Genomic DNA, 25,288 nt, shown 5'->3' with positions numbered 1-25,288 from the left:
AGGGAGGGACAGAGGGTGGAAAGGATGGGGGAGGGAGGGAAGAAGAAAGAAAGAGAGGGACAGAGGGTGGGAAGAACGGGAGAGATAGGGAAGAAGGAAGGGAGGGAGGGAGAAGATGGAATGGGGGGATCCAAAGGGGAAAGGAGAAGAAAGAAAAGAATAGAAAAGAGAAACAAAGAGAGGAGAAAGGGAAAGAAGAAAGGAAAAGGGAGAAAGGCAGATGGAGTAGGAGAGAGAGAGAGAAAAAGAAAGAAACCCCAAATATCAGCTCATAACACTGATGAAGGAACAAGTATGAAAGAAAAGCTCCCCACATTGGTACCAAGGCATCACCCTGGGCCCTTGCTTGTTCATTCCAAGCTTTGGTGGTTCATGCATGAACTATGTGGCAGCCAACCAGGACAGTGACAAAGGAAACCCTGGACATACATGGGAAAACCAAGGGACATGCTCAGAGGAGATTAGGAAGGAGGGAAGGCCTGAGGTTGACTGAGCTATGGAGAGGCACTGAAAATCAAGATCTGCAAAGCCCAACACATGGCTGCTCAGGACAGGACGACTCAGCCTTCAGTGCTACTTGGGCAGACAGAAAGGTTTAACTAAAAAAAACGGAAGAACCCTGTAGCACCGTAGAATTCCAGAAGGCCACTTATCCACTCCAAGGCTATGTTGTACTTTGTCACAAACTGTTCAGCAGTGTTCAGAGGGTCCCGTGCCTGTTAATGTCCTCAAGACAGCAGAAAGATAACTACTTACTCAGTGAGAAAGAATGGCCATCCAATGTGCTGTAAACAGCCTGGTACGTGAGAAGTAAGGTGTTGCTTTTTGGGCAAAGAAATGGCCAGGATCGCTTCTGTCCCTCATGAAGCCGATGACTACAATATTCTTGTGGCCCTGGTCAGACCCAGCTTGTCCTTGCAGGCTGATTTATACTCACTGATGGGAGGGGAGGGGGAATGTTGCTGAACAGTCTGACTTGCTCTTCTTCCAGGTGTTGCTGTGGGCAGCTCATCAACCAACACATCCCTCCACTGCCGAGCGGGGCTCCCAGCACAACAGGGGAGGAGAACAAGCAGGTGGACACTCAGCCCGGGAAATGGTCCGTCGGCAAACACACCCAGAGCTACCCAACAGACTCCTATGGGAGTCTCGAGTTCCAGGGTGGGGGCTACTACAACAAAGCCATGGTAAGAAGGGTGAGGGGGCTCTGTGCACAAGGACCCAGCCTTCACCAGTGCCGGTCTCCCGGATGCAGAGACCTGGGTCTTCCTCCGACTTACAGCTAAACCTTCATAGGAACATTGCCACAAGTCCACACTGTAGATCTGTGTGGACAGATTTTTAGATCACTGTAGAGTACATGCCGCTTCCATGAATCCACCCCAAGCGCTAAACCACAAAGCACACCCCAGCCCAACCTTGCACTCAGTCTCCATTGCCCCATTCCTGGTGCCCTTGTTTGCTTTCTAGTGCTATGATAGACCCTGTGACCAAAGGAAACAAGGAGAAAGGGATTTATTTCCACTTCTGTTTCCAGGTAACATCAAAAGAACTCAAGACAGGAACCTGGTGGCAGGAGCTGAAGCAATGGCCACGGAGGAATGCTGCTTACTGGCTTGCTCCTCATGGCTTACTTAGTCTGCTTTCTTATACACCCCAGGGCCACTTGCCCAGGGGTGGCATCTCTCACAGGGTCACAGGTGACCCTCCCACATCGATTATTAATCGAGAAAATGCCCCCACAAACCTGCCTACAGGCCAGCCTGATAAAAGGGGCTTTCTCAGTTGAGGTTCCCTCTTTCCAGATGACCCCAGCTCTGACTTGTGCTGAGTTGACAAAGCAAACAAACAAACAAACAAAATAGTAACAACAAAAAAACCCACCAGCATCCCTAGTGATATAAAGTTCTTTAAACAACAGTCCCAATAGCAGGGGAATTGGCACCCTCCCTGGTGCATGTGGAGCCTCTACAAACATTCTCCTCTGAGCTCAGCTTCCCTGTGCCTTCTCAGACAACAAGAGGAGGGGAACAGTCCCTCACAGTTTGCTATAGGTAGGTAACGCTAGCTCCCTTTCTGGTGCATCCTGCAGTGAGGAGAGGTGCCAGCCCGCAATCCCATGTTGCTGATTCTTAATACTATTTTTGCACTTTCATTTCATTGGTCCAACATTAGAATAATAATGTAAATAAATAATGTATATAATAATAAATAAAATTCAGTTATGTCCCAAACAACACAAGATTTTTTGGGTTAGCACCTTACGTATTAAAATGGACACAAAATGGCAACCCAGAGGAACCATGGCCTCTGACCACTGACGTCTTTTTCACCCTGAGAAGAAACTAGTTCAGATGTGGGCTCATGACCCTTCCCTATGCATTCAATGATAGCATGCCTCAACTTCCTGGACCACTGAGAATCAATTCTTTCAAGGTTAAGTTTGCAAACAAAGTACAAGACACTGAGATATGTCTTGTCTGACAAGAGAAGACAGAATCTTTAGCACAGATCTATACCAGCTCTTGCGTGATGTGCTGCATTTAGTAAAGATATTGTGCTGAGTCACTTAAAATTTTAAACCATTCAAAAATTCACATTTAGACAGGTACATTAGCCTGGTAGATGGACACTACAACATTTTAGATGGGGGACTTTTTATTATTAATTGCCATTTTTTATTCTGTATTTTTTATTGATTTTCATTGAGTTCTACATTTTTCTCTTCTCGCTTCCCTTCATCTCCCTTCCCCTTCAATGCTATCCCAAAGTCCCCATGGTCCCACTTTACACAGGAGATCTTGCCTTTATCTACTTCCCAGGTAGATTAGACTCATGTATGTCTCTCCTAGGGTCCTTATTGTTGTCTAAGTTCTCTGGATTGTGGTTTGTAGGCTGGTTTTCTTTGCCTTATGTTTAAAATCCACTTATGAGTGAGTACATATGATAATTGTCTTTCTGTGTCTGGGTTACCTCACTAAAAATGATGTTTTGTAGCTCCATCCATTTTCCTGCAAAATTCAAGTTGTCATTTTTTTTTCTTCTGTGTAGTACTCCATTGTGTAAATGTACCACATTTTCCTTATCCATTCTTCAGTCAAGGGACATTTAGGTTGTTTCCAGGTTCTGGCTGTGACAAAAAATGCTGCTATGAACACAGTTGAGCACATGTCATTGTTTCGTGATTGAGCATCTTGTGGATATATGCCCCAAAGTGGTATTGCTGGGTTTTAAGGAAGGTTGTTTACTAATTTTCTGAGAAATCACCACACTGATATTCAAAGGGGCTATACCAGCTTGCATTCCCACCATCAATGCAGGAGTGTTCCCTTTACCCCACATCCTCTCCGGCATAAGTCAGAGGAGGGACTTTATAAACCGAAATGTACTATGTGCACTTTAAAGGCTAAGAAACCTGCAGTCAAGGTCCCAGTTCATCAAATTTCACCCCCTACTTAATAAATGACACCTTCTTGCTGTATGTTCATATACAGGATGAATGAGTAAACTCCCATGGTCCTCTGGGGCACTGTCCCTTATCTACCCCTTACCACTACTGCATTGAGATAGAGTTTTAGCATGTGGCTATCGTGGTAACACAAACATTTGGATCACGGCACTGGTGTCTTGTGTTTTCCTTTGCTAAATTGACCATCTTTCCCCAAGTTCTCTTTAGTCACTTGGCTGCAGATTAATGCAGAGGGCCCAGGTCACAGGGGGCCTCGAGGCCCTCAGGGAGCTCTTCCTTGGACATGTGTGGTAACCCTGCTCCCTCTGACAAGACAGACAAAACCAAGATCAGGAGCTGAGCATGGTGCCTTCTTTTGCAGTACATCCGTGTTTCCTATGACACCAAGCCAGATTCCTTGCTCCATCTCATGGTGAAAGATTGGCAGCTGGAGCTCCCCAAGCTTTTGATATCCGTGCACGGAGGCCTCCAGAGCTTTGAGATGCAGCCCAAGCTGAAGCAGGTGTTCGGGAAAGGCCTGATCAAGGCTGCCATGACCACAGGGGCCTGGATCTTCACCGGGGGTGTGAGTACGGGTAAGAGGGGCCCCTGTCCTCGCTGCGAATCGACGCAACCTAAACTCAGCTGAGGTTGCAGAGGGCCTCCTAACGAGAACGGCCAGGAGACTGGACACATGAAATCCTGATTCCCAACCCCTCTTCAGCAGGGCTTTCCGGTTATTGCGACTGATGTCTTTAAAGAGTATAAACATACTTTTGTTAGGTGACTTTGCATCACCGAACAGGCACCTGAGACAATCGGCTTCTGAAGGGAAAAGGTTTACTCCGGCTCACAGTGTTAGGTTTCAGCCTACAGTCACTTGGCCCCATGCCTTTGGACCTGTGGCAATAGCTCATGGCAGGAGTGTGTGGTGAAGCAAAACAAAGAGAGGTGGACAACTCTTCAAGGGCACACCCCAGCGACCCACAAACCACAGGCTGGGTCCTCTCTCTTATAGTCTCCACCACTTCCCAACGGTGCCCAGCTGGTCACCAAGCATCTAATATGGGACTTTGGGGGGACATTTGAGGTCCACAGTTCAGTGGGAATAACAGAGAGGGTCGCGAACATCTGAGTCACACAGCCTAGCCATTGCTTAAGCATAGCCATGGACAATAGGCCTTGGGGCACATATGAGTTAAGGAACGTGCCTAGTGGTCTGTCTCTTGCTGTTAGCAGAATGTACCCAAGCACTACCAACGAGATCCCAGTGACTTCCGGCTTTGGGTCACAGAAATCTGTGGAGGAAGTCCTTACCCAGCTGTCGTGGGTACTGTTCTTATTTTCCATACTCCAGAAGTTAACACAGGATCAATGGTTATGATGAACATAGACTCATGGGATGCTTTCTCTTCATGAAGGGAACAGGTCTCACCCCTGATCCCGGGGATGACGGGGGCTCAGAGCAGGTACCCCTGAGGTTTGGGCCTGAAACGTGGCCTGTGGTTGCTTACAGGTGTCGTCAGCCATGTGGGGGATGCCTTGAAAGACCATTCCTCCAAGTCGAGAGGCCGGCTCTGTGCCATCGGAATCGCTCCGTGGGGCATGGTGGAGAACAGGGAAGACCTGGTTGGCAAAGATGTAAGTTTTCTCTGATGACATTGACGGTTTTTAAAAATTGAAGTCTGTGTTTTGAGATCATTTTAAATTCATACTTTGTTGTAAGAAATACCCTTTTACTTCCTCTTTAACCCTGAAGCCACTAACGTGTTACATAGCTCTATGGCGTTTTTGTTATTTTCAGGACATTGTGTCACATAGTACACAATCTTAGTGGGCTGGGTTTTTCCAGCCTCTGTAATTCACAGGAAACTCAGATTGTTGTATGCTCCTTCCCACAATTAAATGGTGTTCTGTGATATGGATATACCTACTGCAGGTTGTCTATAACCTTGAAGAATACCTAAGGCTGTTTATAGCTGGCCTACTAAAAAGAAAGACAGTTCAGTGAGTGGGTAAAATGCTTGCTGAACAAGTATGAGGACTGCCATTTGGATTCACAACATTCATATATAAAGTCAGGTGTGATCGCGTGTGCCCGTAATTCCAGGGCTGGAATTGAAGTCCAGGTCCTAGCACCTCATTGTCAGCCAGTCTAGCAAGTCAGTGAGTTCCACATTTAGTGAGAGACCTTGCCTTAAAAAATATGGTGAAGAGCAATTGAGGAAGATGCTCAGGTAGACCACACACACACACACACACACACACACACACACACACACACACACACATTAATGTGTATACACCACACAGACACACATAGAGGTACACACAGAGACATCAATGTGTGCCAGGATTTTGTGTTACTGCCCGTTCTCAATTCTCCGTAGTAAATAAGTGTTCAACTACCAGGTTGCCATTATCTAAGGCAGCGAACCTCAGTCTATGGGCTGCTACCCTTTCAATCAATTTCCAACAATGACAATACACCCTGCCTATCAGATATTTACATCACGATTCCTAACAGTAGCAAAATTACAGTTGCGAAGTAGCAAGAAAAATAATTTTATAGTTGGGGGTCAGCACAACATGAGGAACTGTATTAAAGGGTTGCAGTGTGAGAACGGCTGAGAACCCGTGATAGAGCAAATAAGTTTCTTTCGGTCTTCATACACTAAGTGTGAAAACAGCCTTCAGTGCGTACAGCAGAGACCCGAGACTAAGTTTACGTGTGGTATGTGTGCATAGTGCTTGAGTATCCTAGGACTCAATATGGAAGTCCTGCAGCTTTGACTGGTATCATGCATCTTGTTAGGTCACGAGAGTCTACCAGACCATGTCCAACCCTTTGAGCAAGCTCTCAGTGCTCAACAGTTCCCACACTCACTTCATCCTGGCTGACAATGGCACTCTGGGCAAGTACGGAGCTGAGGTGAAGCTTCGAAGACAGCTGGAAAAGCACATCTCCCTGCAGAAGATCAACACTAGTAAGTCCCGGGAGGCTGTGGACGTCAGCTGGGGCCTGGCTCCAGCAGGGTGGATGCCAGCTGGGAAGGACGTTACCCAAGGATGCTTAGAGTTTCGATTCGATTCTTGCCAGGCCCATGAACCATGGTCAGACCCTTTGCCCTAGCCCCCATCATTGCCTGCACACAGCAGCCTTGTAATGCCTTGCCCGAGTTCACAAGTTGATCTGAGAAGTACCCCTGCACTGTTGTCATGGTGATGATGCTGTCCATCATGTTGCCTTCATTCCTGTGTACCATAGTTACAGCTATTATTTTCTTTAATGTTTTATTCGAAAAACAGTTTGTTCTCAATGACTTAGCATGATTCATCCTACGAACAGATAAGTATTGTAGGCTATTAAATATCTCTGTAGAATTGGATCTCTCATACGGGCTAATATGGCCAAATGAGGAAGTCCCTGGACCTGGCTGCAGAGCCATCTGTTCCTGATGGACACCATCCTCGCTGGTCCATTTGGCACAGCTTTGAGGAGAGAACACTCAGTGCTGGGGCAAATTTGAGAATAAGATAAAGAGAAAGGACTGGCTCCTGGCCGGATGAAAGGAGGAGAGAGCTTGTTAGAACAAGGTCGTTGGCACAACCTCCTGGGACACACCCACATGCAAAAACTCTGCCCAACAACTGTTAAGGGTTCTCACAGAACATTTCAATTCTTAACATCACCAACAGTATCTTTGTGCACAACAATCTAGGCCTGGGAAAAGGCCATAATGTAAGGTACTGTGATATCACTCAAGTGGTTAGGGCTGTCGTGGCCACCATGAAAGGCTATGGATTTTCAAGAACCAATTTAAAAATATTTCTATCAATTCTTTGAAAATCCCATTCCATTTATTTTTATTATGTTCCCTCCCCTGCATCTCCCAGATCTGTCCTTACCTTCCTACCACTGCCCCACCCCAAATGCATGTCCTTTTTTTAAAAAATAACGCATTGCATCCTATCGGACTAATCATGCACTTACGGGTGTGGGGCCATTCGCCAGAGTGTGGCGAATCTACCAGGGGTCACAGTCTTACAAAAGTTGTCACCCCTCCCCCCCCCCCCCGACACTGAAATGCTGACCGGCTTGATCTTGAGCAGACAGCCTCACTGCTGTAAGTATAGTGTGGTCCTAAGAATCAGATTCTGATGGATAAATCAGTTTTATTTGTTTTACGCTGTAAGTTTTTTTGACTTGAAAGTCCTGCCTGGACCCGTGACTTGTGGGTTTCCCTTTGTCATCCTTTGCCTAGGCCTCTGAGTGGGGCAAGGACAGCAAAGGGGGGGCTCAGTAGTCACCTCGACTGCATTGAGCTCCATGAGCCCGAGCCAAGAATAAGTTCTCCTCTGCTTCCGGAGATGAAGTTACCACGCTCTTGGAGATGTAAATTCCCAAGCCTGCTTGGATGGGAATCTCAAAGACAGAGGCGATGCCATTTTGATCCATTTGTCATTTATTCCTTATCCATGACATGCCTTCAATGCTTGTTTGCTGAAACCAACTTAACTGCAGTTCTTCCAGCAGGAGATAAGAAAGTTGTCCTAAAGAGAAAGTATCCCCTGGGGAAGGCCTGGCGGCAGGGAAGCAGAGGCTCTGAATTCCCTCACTGAGATTCTCCAGGTTTCTTATAACCTGTGCTGGCAGATCTTAGCTGAAGCTCTTGAGAACTGTGAGGTCAAGGACATTGCCCCTACCTGACACTTGTAATGTTTGATCACGACTCTGGAAACCTAGCAAAACCTGATCAGTAAACAGTGACCCTGTATACCAACAGGGTCTAAAGTCCAGAACTTTACTGGCCACAGACAGAAAACATTCAGGAGGGAAATTCAGTCTTTAATTAATGTGTAGTTTTTCCCCCTACTCATTATCCCTAAACAACAAACACAGCATAATAATTACTTCCACACCATTACGTCATCTCAAGTCCCCTAGAGGTGGTTTGGAGCACACAGGAGAATGTAGATGTAGATAATACACCATTGCATATAAGAGACTTGAGCCTCTTGAATTTGGTGTCCGGCGGCGGGTAGTGTGATGTTCTGGAACTTATCCCCAGTAGATGTCAAGGAACAACTATATAATATGTCCTGGCCAGGTAGAAGTGACATTATGAGGTAGGCAAATTTGTCATGAAGACTCCACTCCCACCGTCCTCCCAATATGACCTCGGCTTCCCAGACTTCTCCTGTCTCCTCCTGCTTCCTTGAGCCCACCCTACCGGATCTGTTCCTACTGTGTTCTTGAAGAGCCCAACTATTTACTTATTTTAAAGCAGAGGCAGATCCTGGAAATAAGTCGTTAGAAATGGGCTAAGAGTGGTCCATGTTTTTGTCCCTAAGATAATAAATATATTGGGGCCAGAAGTGCTTCAGACATCAGAGTTGATGAAATTTTGTCATATTTGTGTAACCTTTACCACTGATCATCTCCAATAAAAAAAAAATGATACCTGCAATGCTGTTGGTTTCAGACTTGAGAGAGATATTTAGATTGGGGATGGGTAACCTGTACGGCCTTATTCCAGGCTCTGGAGGCAGTAACAAGAGCGTACTACTTACTACACGTTTACCTCTTCAACGTCCCCAAAGCAAATGTTCTTTTTTTTTTTTTCTTTTTGAGACAGGGTTTCTCTGTAGCTTTGGAGCCTGTGCTGGAACTAGCTCTTGTAGACCTGGCTGGCCTCGAACTCACAGAGATTCACCTGCCTCCGCCTCCTGGGTGCTGGGATTAAAGGCGTGCGCCACCCCCACCCAGCTGGCAAATGTGTTCTCGTAGTTCAGATCCATTCCTCCTCAGGAGTTAGGTGAGGCACTGTTTCTTTTACAAGGCCTCATCTGTGAGATGGCGCCTTGACCACTAACCAGGCATTGTAATGTCAATACAGGAAGAGGCCCTGGATGGAGCTAGTTCCTCCCTAGCTTTTCCTGCCCACCTTACACTGGATAATCCTTAGAAGACAACCCCCAGTGTGGACAACCTCCAGGCAGGGCATTAAAGGAGCATTCTTAGGAATGCTTCTTAGCTCTCATGCCCGGGTGTCCCTGTCAGGTTCCTTACGGGAGGCAGGTCACATGGAAGTGTGGGGGGAGCTCAAGATTTTGGAGGTTCTGGAGTTCACAGTGAGACCATGATATGAAGTTGGCAAGCAGGAATGAACGCAGCCACCCTTCCCTGACTTAGTCCGCCTGTTGGTCTACACTAGCGCCACAGGGAAAGCCCTGAGGCAGGAAGCTCGCACTTTTTTGCTGCGTCAGCATTTTAGACAAGTTGGTGATGTTCGTGCCGGCTTGAAGACCAAGTGTGGTTGTGTTGCAGGGCTGGGCCAGGGTGTCCCTGTCGTGGGCCTTGTGGTGGAAGGCGGCCCTAATGTGGTTTCTATTGTGCTGGAGTACCTCAGAGAAGACCCTCCTGTCCCTGTGGTGGTTTGCGACGGCAGCGGACGTGCCTCTGATATTTTGTCCTTCGCACACAAATACTGCGAAGAAGGAGGGTAGGATTGGCATGGGATGAGCGCAAGCTCTTAATGGCTTTCTGTTAGTCTGACTTGAACCTCTCAGGCGTCCCAGAAATGTCTAACTCATAAGGAGTTTTCTTGACTCCTCTCCGGTTCCCAAGGTCAGGGTGAGCGCGCTGCCGGGAGCTCCTCTCCCTGCCTGAACCCCCTCTCTGACCCCTCTCTCTCGCTCCTTCAGCTTCTTCATTTTCCCTTAGAAGTCTCACAAGGAGCTACACTGAGGCCAATTTTTAATGCTGCTTTTAGGCCAGGGTGACTTTTCGTCTCCTGGACCCAAATCTCGGCCATTAGCAATCGCAAATCAGAAACACTTGGGCGGGCAACGTCGTCCCGTTTCCTCGGAAGTTGCCCTAATTCCCCGGCTTCCCTCTTTATCTGCATCCCTTTGAACAGGACCATAAACGAGTCCCTGCGGGACCAGCTCCTCGTCACCATCCAGAAAACATTTAATTACAGCAAGTCCCAGTCACATCAGCTGTTTGCAATTATCATGGAGTGCATGAAGAAGAAAGAACTCGTGAGTGTCTTCGGGTTTCTCTCCAAACACATTCCTCGGAGAGAGCTGTTCCCTTGTCTCCCTCCGCCGTGCAGGCTTTGCTGGACGTCTGCACACTGCAGCAGACCTTGCCAAAGGGCGACTTAGAAACTCATTCCACACTACCTGCCTGGGTGCACCTGCTGGGAAGGGAACAAGCCCACAGGTGGTCCCAGGTGTTTCCAGACCTTAGCAAACATGGAGTGATGGCACACCAACCGTGTGTCTCAACTCAGAGACGCCAGCTATAAATCAGACGTAAAGTCCCTGGGAAGCGAGACATGCAAGAGCCCTTTAGATGTGGTTACGAAGTCAAATTCACTTCCCTTTGCAAATGCAGGGGTCTTTTCCCTTCCCTTCCTTCAACTGCATTTATGAGGCATTGGCCCTCCTCATTCACTTAGGAAACGTATTCAAAGTCTGAAATTCGCAAATCCCCGGTTAATGTATTCCTTCTGATTAGATGTGTGCTCAGCAGCTCAGCTGGCTGTTTAGTGAAGATCCCGAGTAAGCGCCCTCTGCCCCGGGCGGGATAAATAATAAACTCCAAATAAATCCAGGCAAGGATCCCATCAGCAAGAACAACATGGAAACTCCTGGAGACTGAAAACTCTTGTGAGCTTCTACCCAGCCTTCTGCTTCACTGAGCCGGTTCTTGTGTTTGTTTGTTTTTTTTTTAAACAAAACAAAACAAAACAAGACAAAACAAAACAGCTCAATCTTCCTCTTGTTGCCTTGATTCCGTCTCTTCCCCCATTCACCCCTTTCCAGGTCACTGTGTTTCGGATGGGTTCTGAGGGTCAGCAAGATGTCGAGATGGCAATTTTAACAGCCCTTCTGAAAGGTGAGCCTCTGGGAAGGGGTGATTCTGATTTTTGTCTTTTCAGAGCTGCCTGGCAAGGGCTTTGCCTATGATGAGTGCTCCTTTGCTTCCCCTCCTCCTAAGCACTTTTAGAAAAAGAACCTTGAGCAGGCCAGGTTGCCTGGGGTGACCTCAGCGTGAAATGCTGGAATGACCGGACTCTGAGAGGGCTTTTTGTGGGACCCATGGACGTTACCGACTCATCAGAGCTGTTCCTACCCATAGCTGTCCCAGTGGGTCTGGTTCCTGAACGCTGCGCCCTGCCTCGAAAGGCAGGTTGTGATGAGGAGCTTATGATATGGCAGGGGTCTCTCTGTGGGAGGCACATTTTCTCCCTGCCTCTCAGCTAGTTTGGGGCCACTGGGACAAGAGGACATTCACCACAGACTTGATGTTGCACTGGGTGCTGCTTCAGGACTTACGGTCTTTGGTCCAGCTTGGCAGAATTCTCTCCTTTTTAGCTGAGAAAAGAATGAATTAGTTGGCTCCTCCTCCATCCCTTCCAGGAAACCATGCCCAGTTGGCTTGGGATGAGGTTGCCTCTGGCTTCTTCTCAGGAAACCTAAAAAAACAAAAAGCAGAGGTCTTAGCTTTGGTGGTCATTTGGGGTCAAGAAAGGAGTCATAGGTGCTTAGTTCCAAACTAGCTCCCACTGGGAAGTGAGAAGCCCAAGTTCCCTCCCCAGAACCTGGCAAACTCAGGTGGTCCAGACACAAGTGAGGAACACTCACTTCTTCTTCCTTTTCCAGGAACCAACGCATCGGCTCCTGATCAGCTGAGCTTGGCACTGGCTTGGAACCGAGTTGACATAGCACGAAGTCAGATCTTCGTCTTTGGCCCACACTGGCCGGTGAAACTTTTTTTTTTTTCTGTTGTTTTTGTTTTGCTGGAGACAGGGTCTCATGTAGTCCAGGCTGGGCAAGAATGTGCTATGTAGGCAAGATTGGTCTTGAGCTCCTGATCCTCCCGCCTTCACCCCCCCAAGTGCTGGGGTTAAAGGCCTCTGTACCTGTTGGGATGGTTTTCAGTTTAGAATATTTATTGCGACTTGGTCTGGTGCTGTGTTAGCATGTCCTTGATCATGACATGGATCTTAGGAGATGATCTCAGGGTTCTGATCTGGGAAATCCATGAGATTACTGGAAGATGTTGCTGTTTAACTTCAAAGAAACCAAAGGAAGGTGGGCTCTGAGCACTGATTCCGCACTGAGCGGGTCTTCCTGAGGAAACTAACCACCAGAACTTTCATCATTGCTGGTAAAAGAGGGTTTTTATCCTTTGAAAGAGAGCAACAAAATTAACGGCCGTATTTTCTTTCTAGGGCACTGGGTTTTCAGGCTGTTTCATAAAACTTTGGGGTGGGGGTAGAGAACTCTGCGTGTGATGTGTATGTGATGAGATTGCTGTATTCTTTGCTCTAGTGTCTGTGGGACGCTTTAATGTACCGTGTGCATCAAGTCTGTGCACAGCGCACGTGTGGCAAATGTGGATTGTGATATATGGGTTGTGACAGAAAGACGTAGTTTAACGTGTGATGTCTGCGGGTATCTGTGTTGTGTGTATGTATGTGTGTGTAAGTGTGAGAGAATGGAAAATGTAACTTTTGTCACATCTGTAGAATAGTGTAACAAAATGTAATACCCTGTGTTGGATGTGATCTCACCTGCACAGCACAGACATATGTGCTGTATGATATGTCTGTGACATGATGTGTGGAAGCAGGCACATGTATGTGCGTGTTTGGCAGGCATGTATGTGTGTGTTTTTATTTAGGGATATTTTGTATGTTTGTGGCTGAGAAAATGTATATTAAAAAAGAGAAACGATATATGTGTGGTTGGAAGATCGTGGGTGTTGTGATGTAGGGCAAGGTGTGTGTATGTGCACACACATGCAACCATAATGGTCACGTGCACCTAGCCTGTGTGCTAAGTGACTCTGGTGTCCTTAAGTCACTCCTTCAATCAAAGCAACTTCTTTGCTCTAAAAATTAGAGCAGAAGCCAGTGACACAAGGAACCCAAAGGAATGTCAGAGACACTATTTCCAGCAATAATTGCCCAGCCCATATTTGAAGTTTGTGAATGTGGCCCATGCCAGCCCACATCCTTTTAGAGGTGTGGTACCTACAATGTTACATCCTGTGTTGAGTGTGGTCTCTTCTGCACAGCACAAATAACTATTACCTGCCTTGTGCTGGCTCCATCCATTCCCCAGTGCAGAACCACACTCATTTCACACCTATTAACCCACCTGCAGAAATCCCCTACGGGTTATGTCATGCACACCACCTGCTACTCAGATCTCTCATTCCACAGTTCTGCGGATGTGGTGGCCTTTCTAGGGCCAGGCAGAAGGCAGCAGGGCTGGGAGCGGGGTAAGTGGGGTCGGGATTCTGTTCCTTATTATTTTCTCCCTTGCTAAATTTAGTCTACTGTGCCACAACCCTATCAGGGTTTGTAAGACTCCAATTACGTCATCCACCTGACTTTCCTCATGGCTGAAGCAAATACCACCAACACCCTGGTCTTTGGCTAGACTACCAATCTTATCTTGTTCTGTGCTTGTTCTCCCTAATATTCCATTTTAACCTATTATGACATCTAGTGTGGAGGGTCCACCTCTAAAATACATGATAGCTACAAGCACCCATCAGCTGCCCTCTTCTGGACAGCCCCTGAAGCCCCTTAACCCCTCCTCTGCCAGCCCAGGTTACAAACTATTCCTCTGAGGTTACCCATGATGCTCTTGGAACCCCGGATGTCAGCCAGGAAGCAGAGTAGGTGAGTTCACCTGAGCAACTCGAAACTCTCTTCCTTTAGCAACCGCACCCTTGTGCCTTCTCCACTCCACACAGCAGCAAGGCCAGAAGCTGCAGCAGGGAAAGGCTGCTGCATCCCACTCGCTCACCGTGTTTTCAAAGCTGCGCATTTACTCACTCATTTAGAAAATGTTGGTTGATAGCTGCTTCTTGTGTCTGGGGCCCTTGTTTCACGCGCTGGGGACACAGATGTGAGTAGAGCAGACTCACGGAAGTCTGTAACACCGGGGCACATGTGAAGATGGGGCAGTGGAAAAAAGAAGGAGGCTGGCTTGGGACAAAATAACAGATCATTACTGGATTCCAAATTACAGGAGGAGCTAAGACAGAAGATAAACATGCGTGGGAGAGAATATAGGGTGCTAGTTTGTAATGCAATACCAGGACAGACATTGCTGAAAAAATGAAGTGGACACGGAGTCTAAGTGGTGACCAGACAGATGCTGGCTTCCGTGGAGGAGGAAGGGCACCTGGAACGGTGTGAGGCAAGAAAGAGAAGGGCAGACAAGGGCTGAGAGAAGGAGCGTCATGGCGAGAATGCAAAGTGAGAAGGCGCTGATACAGAAGGCTGAAAGCGGGCCAGGGTGTGTGCTGCTGAGTCCTGTCAATCAAACCCAGGGCTGAGTGCTGCGACCTGTGGAGGATACACAGAAAGTTTTCTTTAGGCAACAGTATTTGTTATCTTGTTTCTGAGGGTCAGGAACTTGGGGGTGGCTTAGCTGGGCAGTTCTGACTTGGGGGCTCCCATTCATGGAAGTATGGAGTTTATCCTTGGGTGATTGGCTTCTTCCACTTAGCATAGTGTTCTCAAGGCCCCTCCCTATAGATGTATCTATCCTGTGTCAGAATGTTTTCTTTCTTTCTTTTCTTTCTTTCTTTCTTCCTTCCTCCCTCCTTCCTTCCCTCCCTCTCTCTCTCCCTTCTTTTTTTCCTTCCTCCCTCCCAGCAAACCTCACTCACTCCTTTCTTTCTTTCTTTCTTTCTTTCTTTCTTTCTTTCTTTCTTTCTTTCTTTCTCTCTCTCTCTCTTTCTTTCTTTCTTTCTTTCTTTCTTTTCTTCCTGTCTTCCTTCCTTTTTTACTCTCTTGTCCTTTTGTTTCTCAAGGGTTTCTCTGTGTAACCCTGGGTTTCCTGGGAACTCACACTGCAGACCAAACAGGCCTCTAACGCAAAGATCCTCCTGCCTCTGCCTCTCAAGTGCTAATACTAAGGCATGTGTCTCAGTGTCTGGCTGTTTTTTAAGATTGTGAAATACCCCACTTTAGGCCTAGTGTGGTGACGCACATCTTCAATCCCAGCAGCTGGGAGGCAGAAGCAGGTGGAGCACTGTGAGTTTGAGACAAGCCTGGTCTACAAAGTGAATTCCAGGCCAGCAGGGTTAGACAGTGAGACTCTGTCTTCAAATGAAACCAGTCCCACCTTGTGTGTGTTCACACTGCTTATCTGCCAGCCTGGTGGACAGCGGCTATCATGAGCTGCAAAGGTGGCTATGCAGGGACCCATTCGAGTCTTGCTTCAGTTCCTTTTGGAACATACCCAGAAGGATTTCTGTCATCATTCACTTATGATGCAAAAATTCCAGGTTTAATGTCTTGAGAGTCATCACAATCTTTTTAATAACAGCCGAAGTATAAATGTTCTCATTTCTCTACTTTCTCAAAAATGTGTTACCTTCTGTGGTTTTGTTTTTCATCCTAGTGGACTGGGAGGGCATCTCAGCTGGTTTTAGTCTGCGCTTCCTTCATGACGCCTGGAGGTGGTAATCTGCGGTGTCCACTTGGGAAATTCTTTGGAGACATGTCTATCCAAGCCTTTTGCTTATGTTTGAATTGGATTTTTGCTGTTGAGTTTTAGGCGTTCTCTCTACACACTCCGAGCAAGGATCCCTTTGCATATTTTTGGTTTGTAACATAGGCCCTCATCCTATAGCAGCGGTTCTCAACCTGTGGGTCATGACCTCTTTGGGAGTCACATATCCTGCATATCAGATATTTCCATTATGACTCATAATAGTAGCAAAATTACAGTTATGAAGTAACAACAAAATAGTTTTATAGTTTGTGGCCAGCACAACATTAGGAAGTTTGAGAACTAACTGTCCTACAGAAGGCCTCTACTCTTTCGACAGGATCATTATTATCACTATTACATTCTCTCTCTCTCTCTCTCTCTCTCTCTCTCTCTCTCTCTCTCTCTCTCGTGTGTGTGTGTATGCATTTTAATTTCTTTGTCTATCCCAGGATGCTTTGCACTGTCTGGTTCAGAAGCACTGGGAGGGCACCATCCATAGCAGCCGTGTAACCCTCTAATGGGCTGTAAAGTTATCCATGTAAGAAAAAGCATCTGGACGTAGAGTAGTGATAGAAAACAAAGTAATAATGAGATAGAATTCAGGAGTTTTGGGCACGAAACATGATTGCATACAGGGATGAGTTAATCACGGAGGAGGACAGTGAGCGAGCTATCAGCAAGGACAGTCTGCTCCACAGCTTGTGCAACTGATAAGTTGGGGCCCCACCTCATGGAAGTGAGGGACGCTGGGAAGGACTCTTTGGAGGAGACATCTCCTGGACGCACTCCTTTCTCAGCAACATTTTCTACCTCCTGCTTTGTTTTGTTTGTTGGTTTGATTTGGTTTGGTTTTTGAGACAAGGTTTTTCTGTGTAGACCTGGCTGTCCTGGAACTCACTTTGTAGACCAGGCTGGCCTTGAACTCACAGAGATCTCCTGCCTCTGCTTTCTGAGTGCTGGGATTAAGGTTTCTGTCTTTTTTTTCTTAAGCCTTCTGGGGTGAAGAACTTTTTTTTTTTAATTTTTAAAACCCTTTTTTTTTTAAAAAATAAATATTGGTATTTTGCCTGCATGTGTGTGAGTGTTCTGTATTATATGCAGTTCCCATGGAGACCAGAAGAGGATGTCAGATCCTCTGAATCTGTAATTACAGACAGCTGTTTGCTTGCTTTAAAAAAATTTTTTGTTTTGTTTACTTGGGTTTTTGAGACAGGGTCTCTCTGTATATCTCTGGCATCCTGCTTGTTTTAATAGTAGACTCTGGTTTGTTCCCTGAGGTTCACCTGCTAGAAGCTTTGTGCCCAAAACAGTGGTGTTGAAATGAAGGAAGCCTTATGAAGTGGGGTCCAAAGCAGGGAAGTGGTGGTGCATGCCTGTAATCCCATGACTTGGGAGGCAGAGGCAGGCAGATTTCTGTGAGTTCGAGGCCAGCCTGGTCAACAGAGCGGGTTCCAGAACAGCTAACACAACACAGAGAAACCCTATCTTGAAAAAACAAAGCAAAAATGAAAACGAACAAACAAAATGGTTTGCTGTCATTCTTCAGACCCATGACTAGCTCCTGTGGAAGAGGTTGTGATAAATAAAAGGAGCAAGGATGCCCTTCTGCCTCCTTTCCTGGCTTTTCTGGTTTCCTGCCTCACCAGCCACAGCTGCTCTCACCGTGGGTCTCCCCCCATGTTCATGATACAGCAACGAGGCCTTAGGTAGCACTGACCGTATATTTTTTGAGTTTCAGCCTCCAAAACCATGGGTTAATCACAGTGTCAAGTCCTGGTATTTTTGTTGTATCAGCAGAAAGCTAACTAATACAGAAGTAAAGAGTCTGTGAGACATGCAGGTGCTAAGTTCACCAGAGGGACTCTGGGGAGGAGTGTGGACTAAAACTAGACCGGGAAGATTGTTCATGAATAGTGGCCAGCGGAGTGAGCATCAGTAAGACTGCTGAGGGAGAGAGCAAGATGAAAATGAAGAGGGCTAGGGGCAGAACCCAGAAGAACCTTGACTTTGAGAAAGACTGGCCACACTGAAAAGGAAAAAAAAAAAAAGACAAAACTGGAGCTTGCAGCGCCCATGAAACTGGTTAAGGGAGAAAGCAACTGTTGAGTCACATGACTAAGGGCTTGCCATGATGGGGGCTGGGTGATGCCCAGTGGCCAAAGTCAGAGCAATGGACAGAAAGGTATAGCAGAGCGAGTAGAGGAAAGGGTGAAGTTGAGGGACCATGGACAACTCACCAGTAGAGTGTGATGGCTGGAAGGCATTGGGGCGAGGACTTCGGGCAGAGGGCCGGTGCTTCTGACCCTGGCTGCATTACCAGGACATACCCCATGCTCCACACTTACCAGGAGGCCAGGCCCACTTCTTTCTCCTTCCTATTCCACTGAGTGAGCACCCTCTGTCTTTGAAGTCTTCAGTCTGTCAACACATCACATGTGTTCTTGAACCTCCATCCACCCATCCATCCTCAAGGCCTCCATCCATCACCACACTGCACGTGCTCCCGGATCCTCCATCCATCACCACATTGCATGTGCTCCCGGATCCTCCATCCATCACCACACTGCACGTGCTCCCGGATCCTCCATCCATCACCACACTGCACGTGCTCCCGGATCCTCCATCCATCACCACACTGCACGTGCTCCCGGATCCTCCATCCATCACCACACTGCACGTGCTCCCGGATCCTCCATCCATCACCACACTGCATGTGCTCCCGGATCCTCCATCCATCACCACACTGCATGTGCTCCCGGATCCTCCATCCATCACCACATTGTGCAGCTCCAAGGCAGCTGCTAGAGCCTCTTTACCCATAATAATCTACAGCTCACATTTCTTCCTGGACAGTGACGCACTATTATCTGTTGCCTCTGACTCATTCACGGTCACATTCTCCCATCTTTAGAGGACTATCAGCACACCTCTGGTACCTTTTAATTTGTCTCTCAGCACCTTTCCCTCAAAATCCACTCATCAATCAGCACGTCATTCACTTCAAATACTCACAACCATTGCATCAGACCAATTAAGTCTTTGTGCTCATGATGAACAGTGGTTCACAGTATTAGGATCTTCTTTATCAGATAGCCAGGCCACGGTGACAGAGTTTGTATGTATACATGTGTGCATGCCTGTATATGTGCTGGTGCATATGTGCCCTGGGTGTATGCATATGTATGTACTCAAGTGCATGCTCATAAGTTTACGCATGGGTATGTACGCCTTCCCCGTGTGCACATGAAGGTATTTTCTGTGTGGATATGAATGTGCACATGTATGCCTTACAATGTGTACAGGTGTGTGTACTATGCATGTGTGTGGATCTATGGAAGTCTATGCCATGTGTGCGTGTGTGAGAATGTAGGTATGTGTAGCTACTTCGTGTGTGTGCATATAGAGTTTGGGGTGTCACTATACTTGTCTTGGAGTAAGGGGCAGTCTTGGTACCAACATTACTTGCTGTGGATTGCAGCCACTGGGAAGCCTGGCCCCTCCAGTAGACAACAAAGCCACAGAGAAGGAGAAGAAGCCACCCACAGCCACCACCAAGGGGAGAGGGAAAGGCAAAGGCAAGAAGAAAGGCAAAGTGAAAGAGGAAGTGGAGGAAGAAACAGACCCCCGGAAGATCGAGTTGTTGAACTGGGTGTGTGCAAAGTCCTTGCTCGTGTGTCTCGGGATCATAGAGCCCAGGGTTGGCTTTGCCCTAGTTCTCCAGGGAAGGAACACTCTAGTTACCTTCGCTTCATCCCCACCAGGATGGAGGATTGATGGAATAACGCCAATATTTCGGTGACACTAGAGTGTTTACTGCTGTTTAATAAATGGGAGTGATCGTCAGTATGGCATATGCTTGTCACTGCAGAGACCCTGCTTGCCTGTGTCTCAGTAGCAGGGAGACCTGGAACATCTTGCATGGGTGTCTTCAGCCTCCCAAGTAGCTGCTTCTACTCACCCACCACCCCTCCCCCACACTACCGCTAGCTCTGTCATCCAAAGGGTTTTGTTGTGTGAATTGTAAACATGTGGTTAGTTTCTGTACCAAGTGTCTGCACGCCTGCCAAACAGAGAGAGCAATGGCCGGGGCTTTCTTTTGAAGCGGTACCTTCCTTCCATACATAGAAGTGTATGGCCACTCATCACACCCATTGGCCTGTGATGTGCTGACATGGTCCTACCACCACCAAAAGATGCTCCCCAGCCAAGAAAACAGCAGAGAGAAACTTAATAGGGCAACATTGGGATAGTTGTTTTAACTCATTAAAAAATTTTAGATTGATTGATTATTTTATGTATAGGAACATTTTGCCTACATATATGTATGTGTATGGTGCCTGCAGAAGTTGGAAGAAGGCCTTGGGTCCCCTGGAGCTGGAGTTAGCAGACAGGCTGTAAACAGGCATGGGAGTGCTGGAAATTGAGCCTGGGTCAAGAGCAATAAATGCTCTTAGTGTTTTGGTACTTGTTTGTTTTTGGTTTTATTTTTTGAGATAGGGTTTCTCCGTGTAGCTTTGGAGCCTGTCCTGGAACTTGCTCTGTATACCAGACTGGCCTCAAACTCACAGAGATCCGGCTGCCTCTGCCTCTGCCTCCAGAGTGCTGAGATTAAAGGTGTGCACCACCACCTCTTGGCATGCTCTTAACTTTGAGTCAACTATCAAGCCCTCTTGATTTAATTTTTAAAACAAAAGTCCCTTATAAACTTTGGCAGAGCATGTGGGACCAGGCTGAGCAGAAAGGAGAGAAGGTTAAGTACGTTTATTTAAAGGGAGCAACCCTGGGAAGCACAGTCTGGGTGCAGCAGCCTTAGGGCAGTTCTTGGCTGTAATATGTGAGGCCATGGGCTCAATTCCCAGCTCCAGGTTAACAAACAAACCTGCAGGGAATACAGCTCAGAACATCCCAGAACTTTCCATGGTGTGTCCTAATGTCTCCTGCCCGGAGTCTCGAGAGAGGCAATTTATGGACTCCCTCCTGGATTTCACGCAGGTGAATGCCTTGGAACAAGCCATGCTGGATGCTCTTGTCTTAGATCGGGTTGACTTTGTGAAGCTCCTGATTGAAAACGGAGTGAACATGCAACACTTCCTCACCATCCCGAGGCTGGAGGAGCTTTACAACACCGTGAGCATCCCCGGGAGAAGGCTGGGGGCGAGCTAGCTCAGAATACTCTTATCACCTGACGCGTATTACGCAACCACCACAACAAAAGCTCTCCGTTGAGTGCAGACTCACGAGGGCAGCTTCAGCGGGAAGGCCAGTGTGTAGCAGGGCGGCTAATCCTTATTTGCTTCCTGGCTACTGTATATTCATAGTCTCAGCAACTGTGCCGTGACAGTCAGTCACTCCAGCTAGAGGAGACGGATGATTCTTGCTGTCCAATGGGCTCACATCGTCAAAAAGCCACCTCTGCAGTGAAAGTGTCCGAAGTTGAAAGTGTACTTGACGGTTCCAATCCACTGAGCATCAAGACACAGAATGCTGTAGCGTCAGGCATTCCCCGGGGGTCATAAGGCTTACCCGGAATTGCGGCTTATGTGGAGAATGAGGAAAGGACTGTAGCTCACTGGCCTGAGGAAAGGATTCAGATTCCATTTCTCGTAAAAACTCACAAGGAGAGAAGTCAAAGGTGATCAGATAAACCCCTGTAAGTCTGCATTTACATCCTAAGCTTGTGACACAAGAGAACCTCATGTCCTAAGGCGGCAGCAGACTGAGTCGTCATCAGGGTTATTAGTCAACTGTGGCTTGGGACGCTGACGTTTCCCTGGTTACAGGGAAAACACATTTTAAGAGGAGGTGTGCTGTGTCAGAATGGGGAGTGTGTGGATAAAATTTGTTTCGCCCACACTAGTACAATTCAAGTTTTGAAAATTTACGTCTTCTTCCGTCATTCGAAGACTTTCAGTGGCAGAAATGGTGTAAAACACGCAGATATTTAACACTACAAGAATGCTAAAATTATTCAAAGCATTTCACACACATTGAAATGTGGTAACCACAGCCAGTTGCCTTATAACATCAATGAGTCAGTGGTATACTGTGAACCCCACAATTCACTGGGGCAGAATTTTGTTCAAGAGTTAAAGGGCCAACCATACTGATTGAGGCTGCCTGCTTCCCTTTCAGAGACTGGGCCCGCCCAACACCCTTCACCTGCTGGTGAGGGATGTTAAGAAGGTGAGTTATCCACCCTTTACCGGCTGGCACCCGCCACGAAAATAGTTTGTAAAAAAAAAAAAAAAGTATTCTGTTTTGACATGCGTTCCCTTCTTATTTGGGGCATAGGGAGCGATGGCTTCCTCTGTCTGTAATGGGAGTTCAGTTATAACTTTAGAAAGAGAAGAACAAAGAGTGAGGGAGATGACTGTAAAGTGCTTGGAACTGTAGCCTGCATTTCTAGAACCCAGTAAATGCAGTGAGATGGCGCAGCAGGTAAAGGGGCTTACTGGCAAGTTTGCGTACCTGGGCTTGATCTCTGGGAGTAGAAAGAGAGAATTGACTTCTACAGGCTTTCCTCTGACCTCCACAGGTACACTGTGGTGTGTGTGTGTGTGTGTGTGTGCGCGCGTGCGAACACACACACACACACTCTAACACTCACACTAAATATATAAAGTCGTTTTTTTAAAACATATCTAATCTGAATGGTCATGGTGCCCCACCTTCCATAACCAAAGCCTATCAGAGGTAGAGACAGAGAATCCAAAAATTCTCTCCAAATTCATTAGTGCCTCTACTTCATTATATAAGGTAAAGAAAGACATTGAAGGAGACACCAGACAACAACCTCAGGTCTCCACATGCATTCACACACATGCATGCATGTGTACCAAAACATAAATACATACATGTATGCATATCAAACAAACAAATATACAAAAAGCAAAAATAAAACTCGAAGTCTCACAGCACAGGCGCACACTGATAACAGTGTAGGCTCCAGAAGAACCGACAGGAGGCTGCTCAGCAGGTCTGTGCATCCTGTGTAGTGCACCAGAGGCTCTCAGCCTTTGCAGTTCCTTCATTTCTAAGGGGAACGGCTCTCCTCATTCTCCAAGGCCCCCACTATCACAGCCTGTGTTCCTGTGGGGTCTTGCTCACTCGGTCCTACGCTGACATCTCTTGTTCTTGTCATCACAAGTTAGAGATGAGGTCAGGTTCTCACAGGGACAATCTATCTCTCTAGAATGAGACAGCAGGGCTTTGGGTCAGAGTTCTGGATGAACTGGTCGTGTTTCTTTCTCTTTTTTTTATTTTTTTTTATTGCTTGTTTGTGTGCGTGGGTTCGCATGTCAAGGCCAAAAGATGGAGATCAGTAGATAACCTGTGGGAGTGAGTTCTCTTCTTCCACCCTGTGGGTCCTAGGGATGGAACTCAGGTTGTCAGACCTGGCAACAAATGCCATTGCCCCTGGACCATTATCAGACTGACATTTTTCTTTTTATAAAGAAGTAGGAACAGGGGTTATGGCTCTATGTATAGTCTCCGCTGTCTGAAGAGCTAGGTCTAAGACAAGCTCTCCGTCCTTGGTTGATGGTGTCGAATAGGAAATTCAGGGTGAAAAGGAGAGAGCTAGTGAATAAATTATACTGTGGAACTCAGAGAGGAGAGAAGCTCTGGTTCTCACAGGAGTCTTCAGGTGTCTGGGTAGGTCTTATCTGGGTCTCCCTAGACAGAAATGGAGACACAGGGATGTCCAGGACACATATTTCTTATCATTATTCAGTTCTAAGAATATAACGTGATTTCTACAGAGCAGAATAGAATCAGGGCATGGGAACTGAGGACCTCAGAGATCCCCGGACCCAGAGGAAGTGTAAACTTCCTTCTTTTTTCCAAGGAAGATATAGATATATATATGAATATACGTAAATATACATATTTAATTGTAACACACTTTCAAAAGGAAAACCCTGCCCTTTTACACTTTTAGAGTAGAAGACTGATTTCCAACCCTGTCTCCTTCCACTCTCATTAAATGAAAGCGTTTGTGTAGTGAATATTGTATTGTCAGCTGAAGCTTTTTACCAACAGCAAAAACTGCGTCCAAATAAGATTAGGATACTTACCAATCTAGGCTTCCCTCTGAACTTATTATTATTATCATTATTCTTTTCTCCACTCCCTTTCCATCCTTCCTTCTCCCCAGGGGAGTGTGGGGAAAAAATAATATTAATATAATAATAATAAGTCCGGAGGGAAGCCTAGATTGGTAAACATCCTAATCTTATTTTAATACAGTTTTTGTTGTTGTTAAAAAAGATAAGTTTCAGTTGACAATTCAATGCTCACCTACACGAAATCCTTCATTTAGTGAGGAAGTGCAAACTTTCAGTGAGAGTCATCCATGTGCAATCCCAACCATTTCCCAGCTGACTGACTTCAATAATCGCCCCCTCTGCTGTAGTCCTCCTGCCCACCACTTGATTCCCTGTTCATAACCAGCACCCCCAAATTGTCCCATGGCTGCAGTCTGGAGTTCAAGCTTGTCCCCATACATTCACATATCCACCCCTGGCCCGGACCTGTGACCCCTCCCGGAGCACTCGCTCTTTCTCTTTTCACCCCATCGTTCCTGCTCCATTGCTCCTATGTCATCATCTCATGGAAACCCTTACTTGCCCCTAAACCATGCACCTAGTCACCTTCAGACACTCCTGAGGGTTCCATATGTCCATATGCTGCTGCACTCCGCTCTTCACAGCTTCATCCCTCTCCTCAGCATCCAGCTTCTGGTCACCAACAAGGAATCTTCGGCTGGGATGTAGCTCAACAGTAGAGTGCCTCCCTCCCATGTATGAAACCCTGAACTCGGTCCTCAGCACTGAACTAGAAAAGTCCCACGAGTAAAAAATACCCAACATGGTCAATGATCATAATAGGATCTGAAGGAATACAGATTTCAGGAACAAAGTTTCAGCCAGTTACACTGGCTAGTCTAGGATACGGATGGGCGCCTGTCTTCAGGCCATTGCGTCTCACCACCGGGACTCTGTCCCAGCAGATTCTCTTCCACGTTGATAAGATTCAGCCCCGTTGGTGGCTCCTTGTCAGATCAGACAGGTGCTGGTTGTGTTTTTACTGAAGATCTGGTGTCCCCCAGAGTCACTGAGAACCATTTAAGCTTTCGCCAAGGAGGCTCCAGCCCTGAAAAATACGTTGGCCGCCTATAGGTTCCCATAAGACCCACTGCTTCCCAAATGAAACTTGCCCCCTCCCTAAAGCTAGCTTCTCCTCTCCAAGGGGTTATCCAGGGTATGTGTCACACAAATAAATGCTTATGTTCCGCTGGCACCA

At 46.9% G+C, this 25,288-nt stretch overlaps 1 protein-coding gene and 1 long non-coding RNA gene across 3 annotated transcripts in view; one reads left to right on the top strand and one right to left on the bottom strand.

Moving 5' to 3' along the window:
* Positions 1-14,447, bottom strand: part of LOC125400661 (uncharacterized) — a 28,104-nt gene extending 13,657 nt beyond the window's left edge. The window contains exons 1-3 of the long non-coding RNA XR_015736420.1: positions 14,314-14,447; positions 12,107-12,384; positions 11,798-11,937 (exon numbers count right to left, since the gene is read on the bottom strand). This is a non-coding gene — a long non-coding RNA (uncharacterized LOC125400661). The remainder of the gene's footprint in view (positions 1-11,797; positions 11,938-12,106; positions 12,385-14,313) is intronic.
* Positions 1-25,288, top strand: part of Trpm1 (transient receptor potential cation channel subfamily M member 1) — a 118,830-nt gene that overhangs the window by 47,909 nt on the left and 45,633 nt on the right. For both annotated transcript variants that reach the window (XM_087901593.1, XM_087901592.1), the window contains exons 3-13: positions 992-1,187; positions 3,831-4,044; positions 4,965-5,089; positions 6,264-6,435; positions 9,780-9,954; positions 10,372-10,495; positions 11,285-11,357; positions 12,125-12,225; positions 19,464-19,634; positions 20,978-21,112; positions 22,118-22,168. In XM_087901593.1, coding sequence (XP_087757719.1) covers positions 992-1,187; positions 3,831-4,044; positions 4,965-5,089; positions 6,264-6,435; positions 9,780-9,954; positions 10,372-10,495; positions 11,285-11,357; positions 12,125-12,225; positions 19,464-19,634; positions 20,978-21,112; positions 22,118-22,168 — 1,537 coding nt within the window. The remainder of the gene's footprint in view (positions 1-991; positions 1,188-3,830; positions 4,045-4,964; positions 5,090-6,263; positions 6,436-9,779; positions 9,955-10,371; positions 10,496-11,284; positions 11,358-12,124; positions 12,226-19,463; positions 19,635-20,977; positions 21,113-22,117; positions 22,169-25,288) is intronic.

Source organism: Myodes glareolus, chromosome 24, assembly GCF_982192425.1.
Source record: "Myodes glareolus chromosome 24, mMyoGla1.1, whole genome shotgun sequence".
Classification (NCBI taxonomy): domain Eukaryota; kingdom Metazoa; phylum Chordata; class Mammalia; order Rodentia; family Cricetidae; genus Myodes; species Myodes glareolus.
Note: the sequence above shows the minus strand (reverse complement) of the source record. Positions and strands in the feature narration are given on the sequence as shown.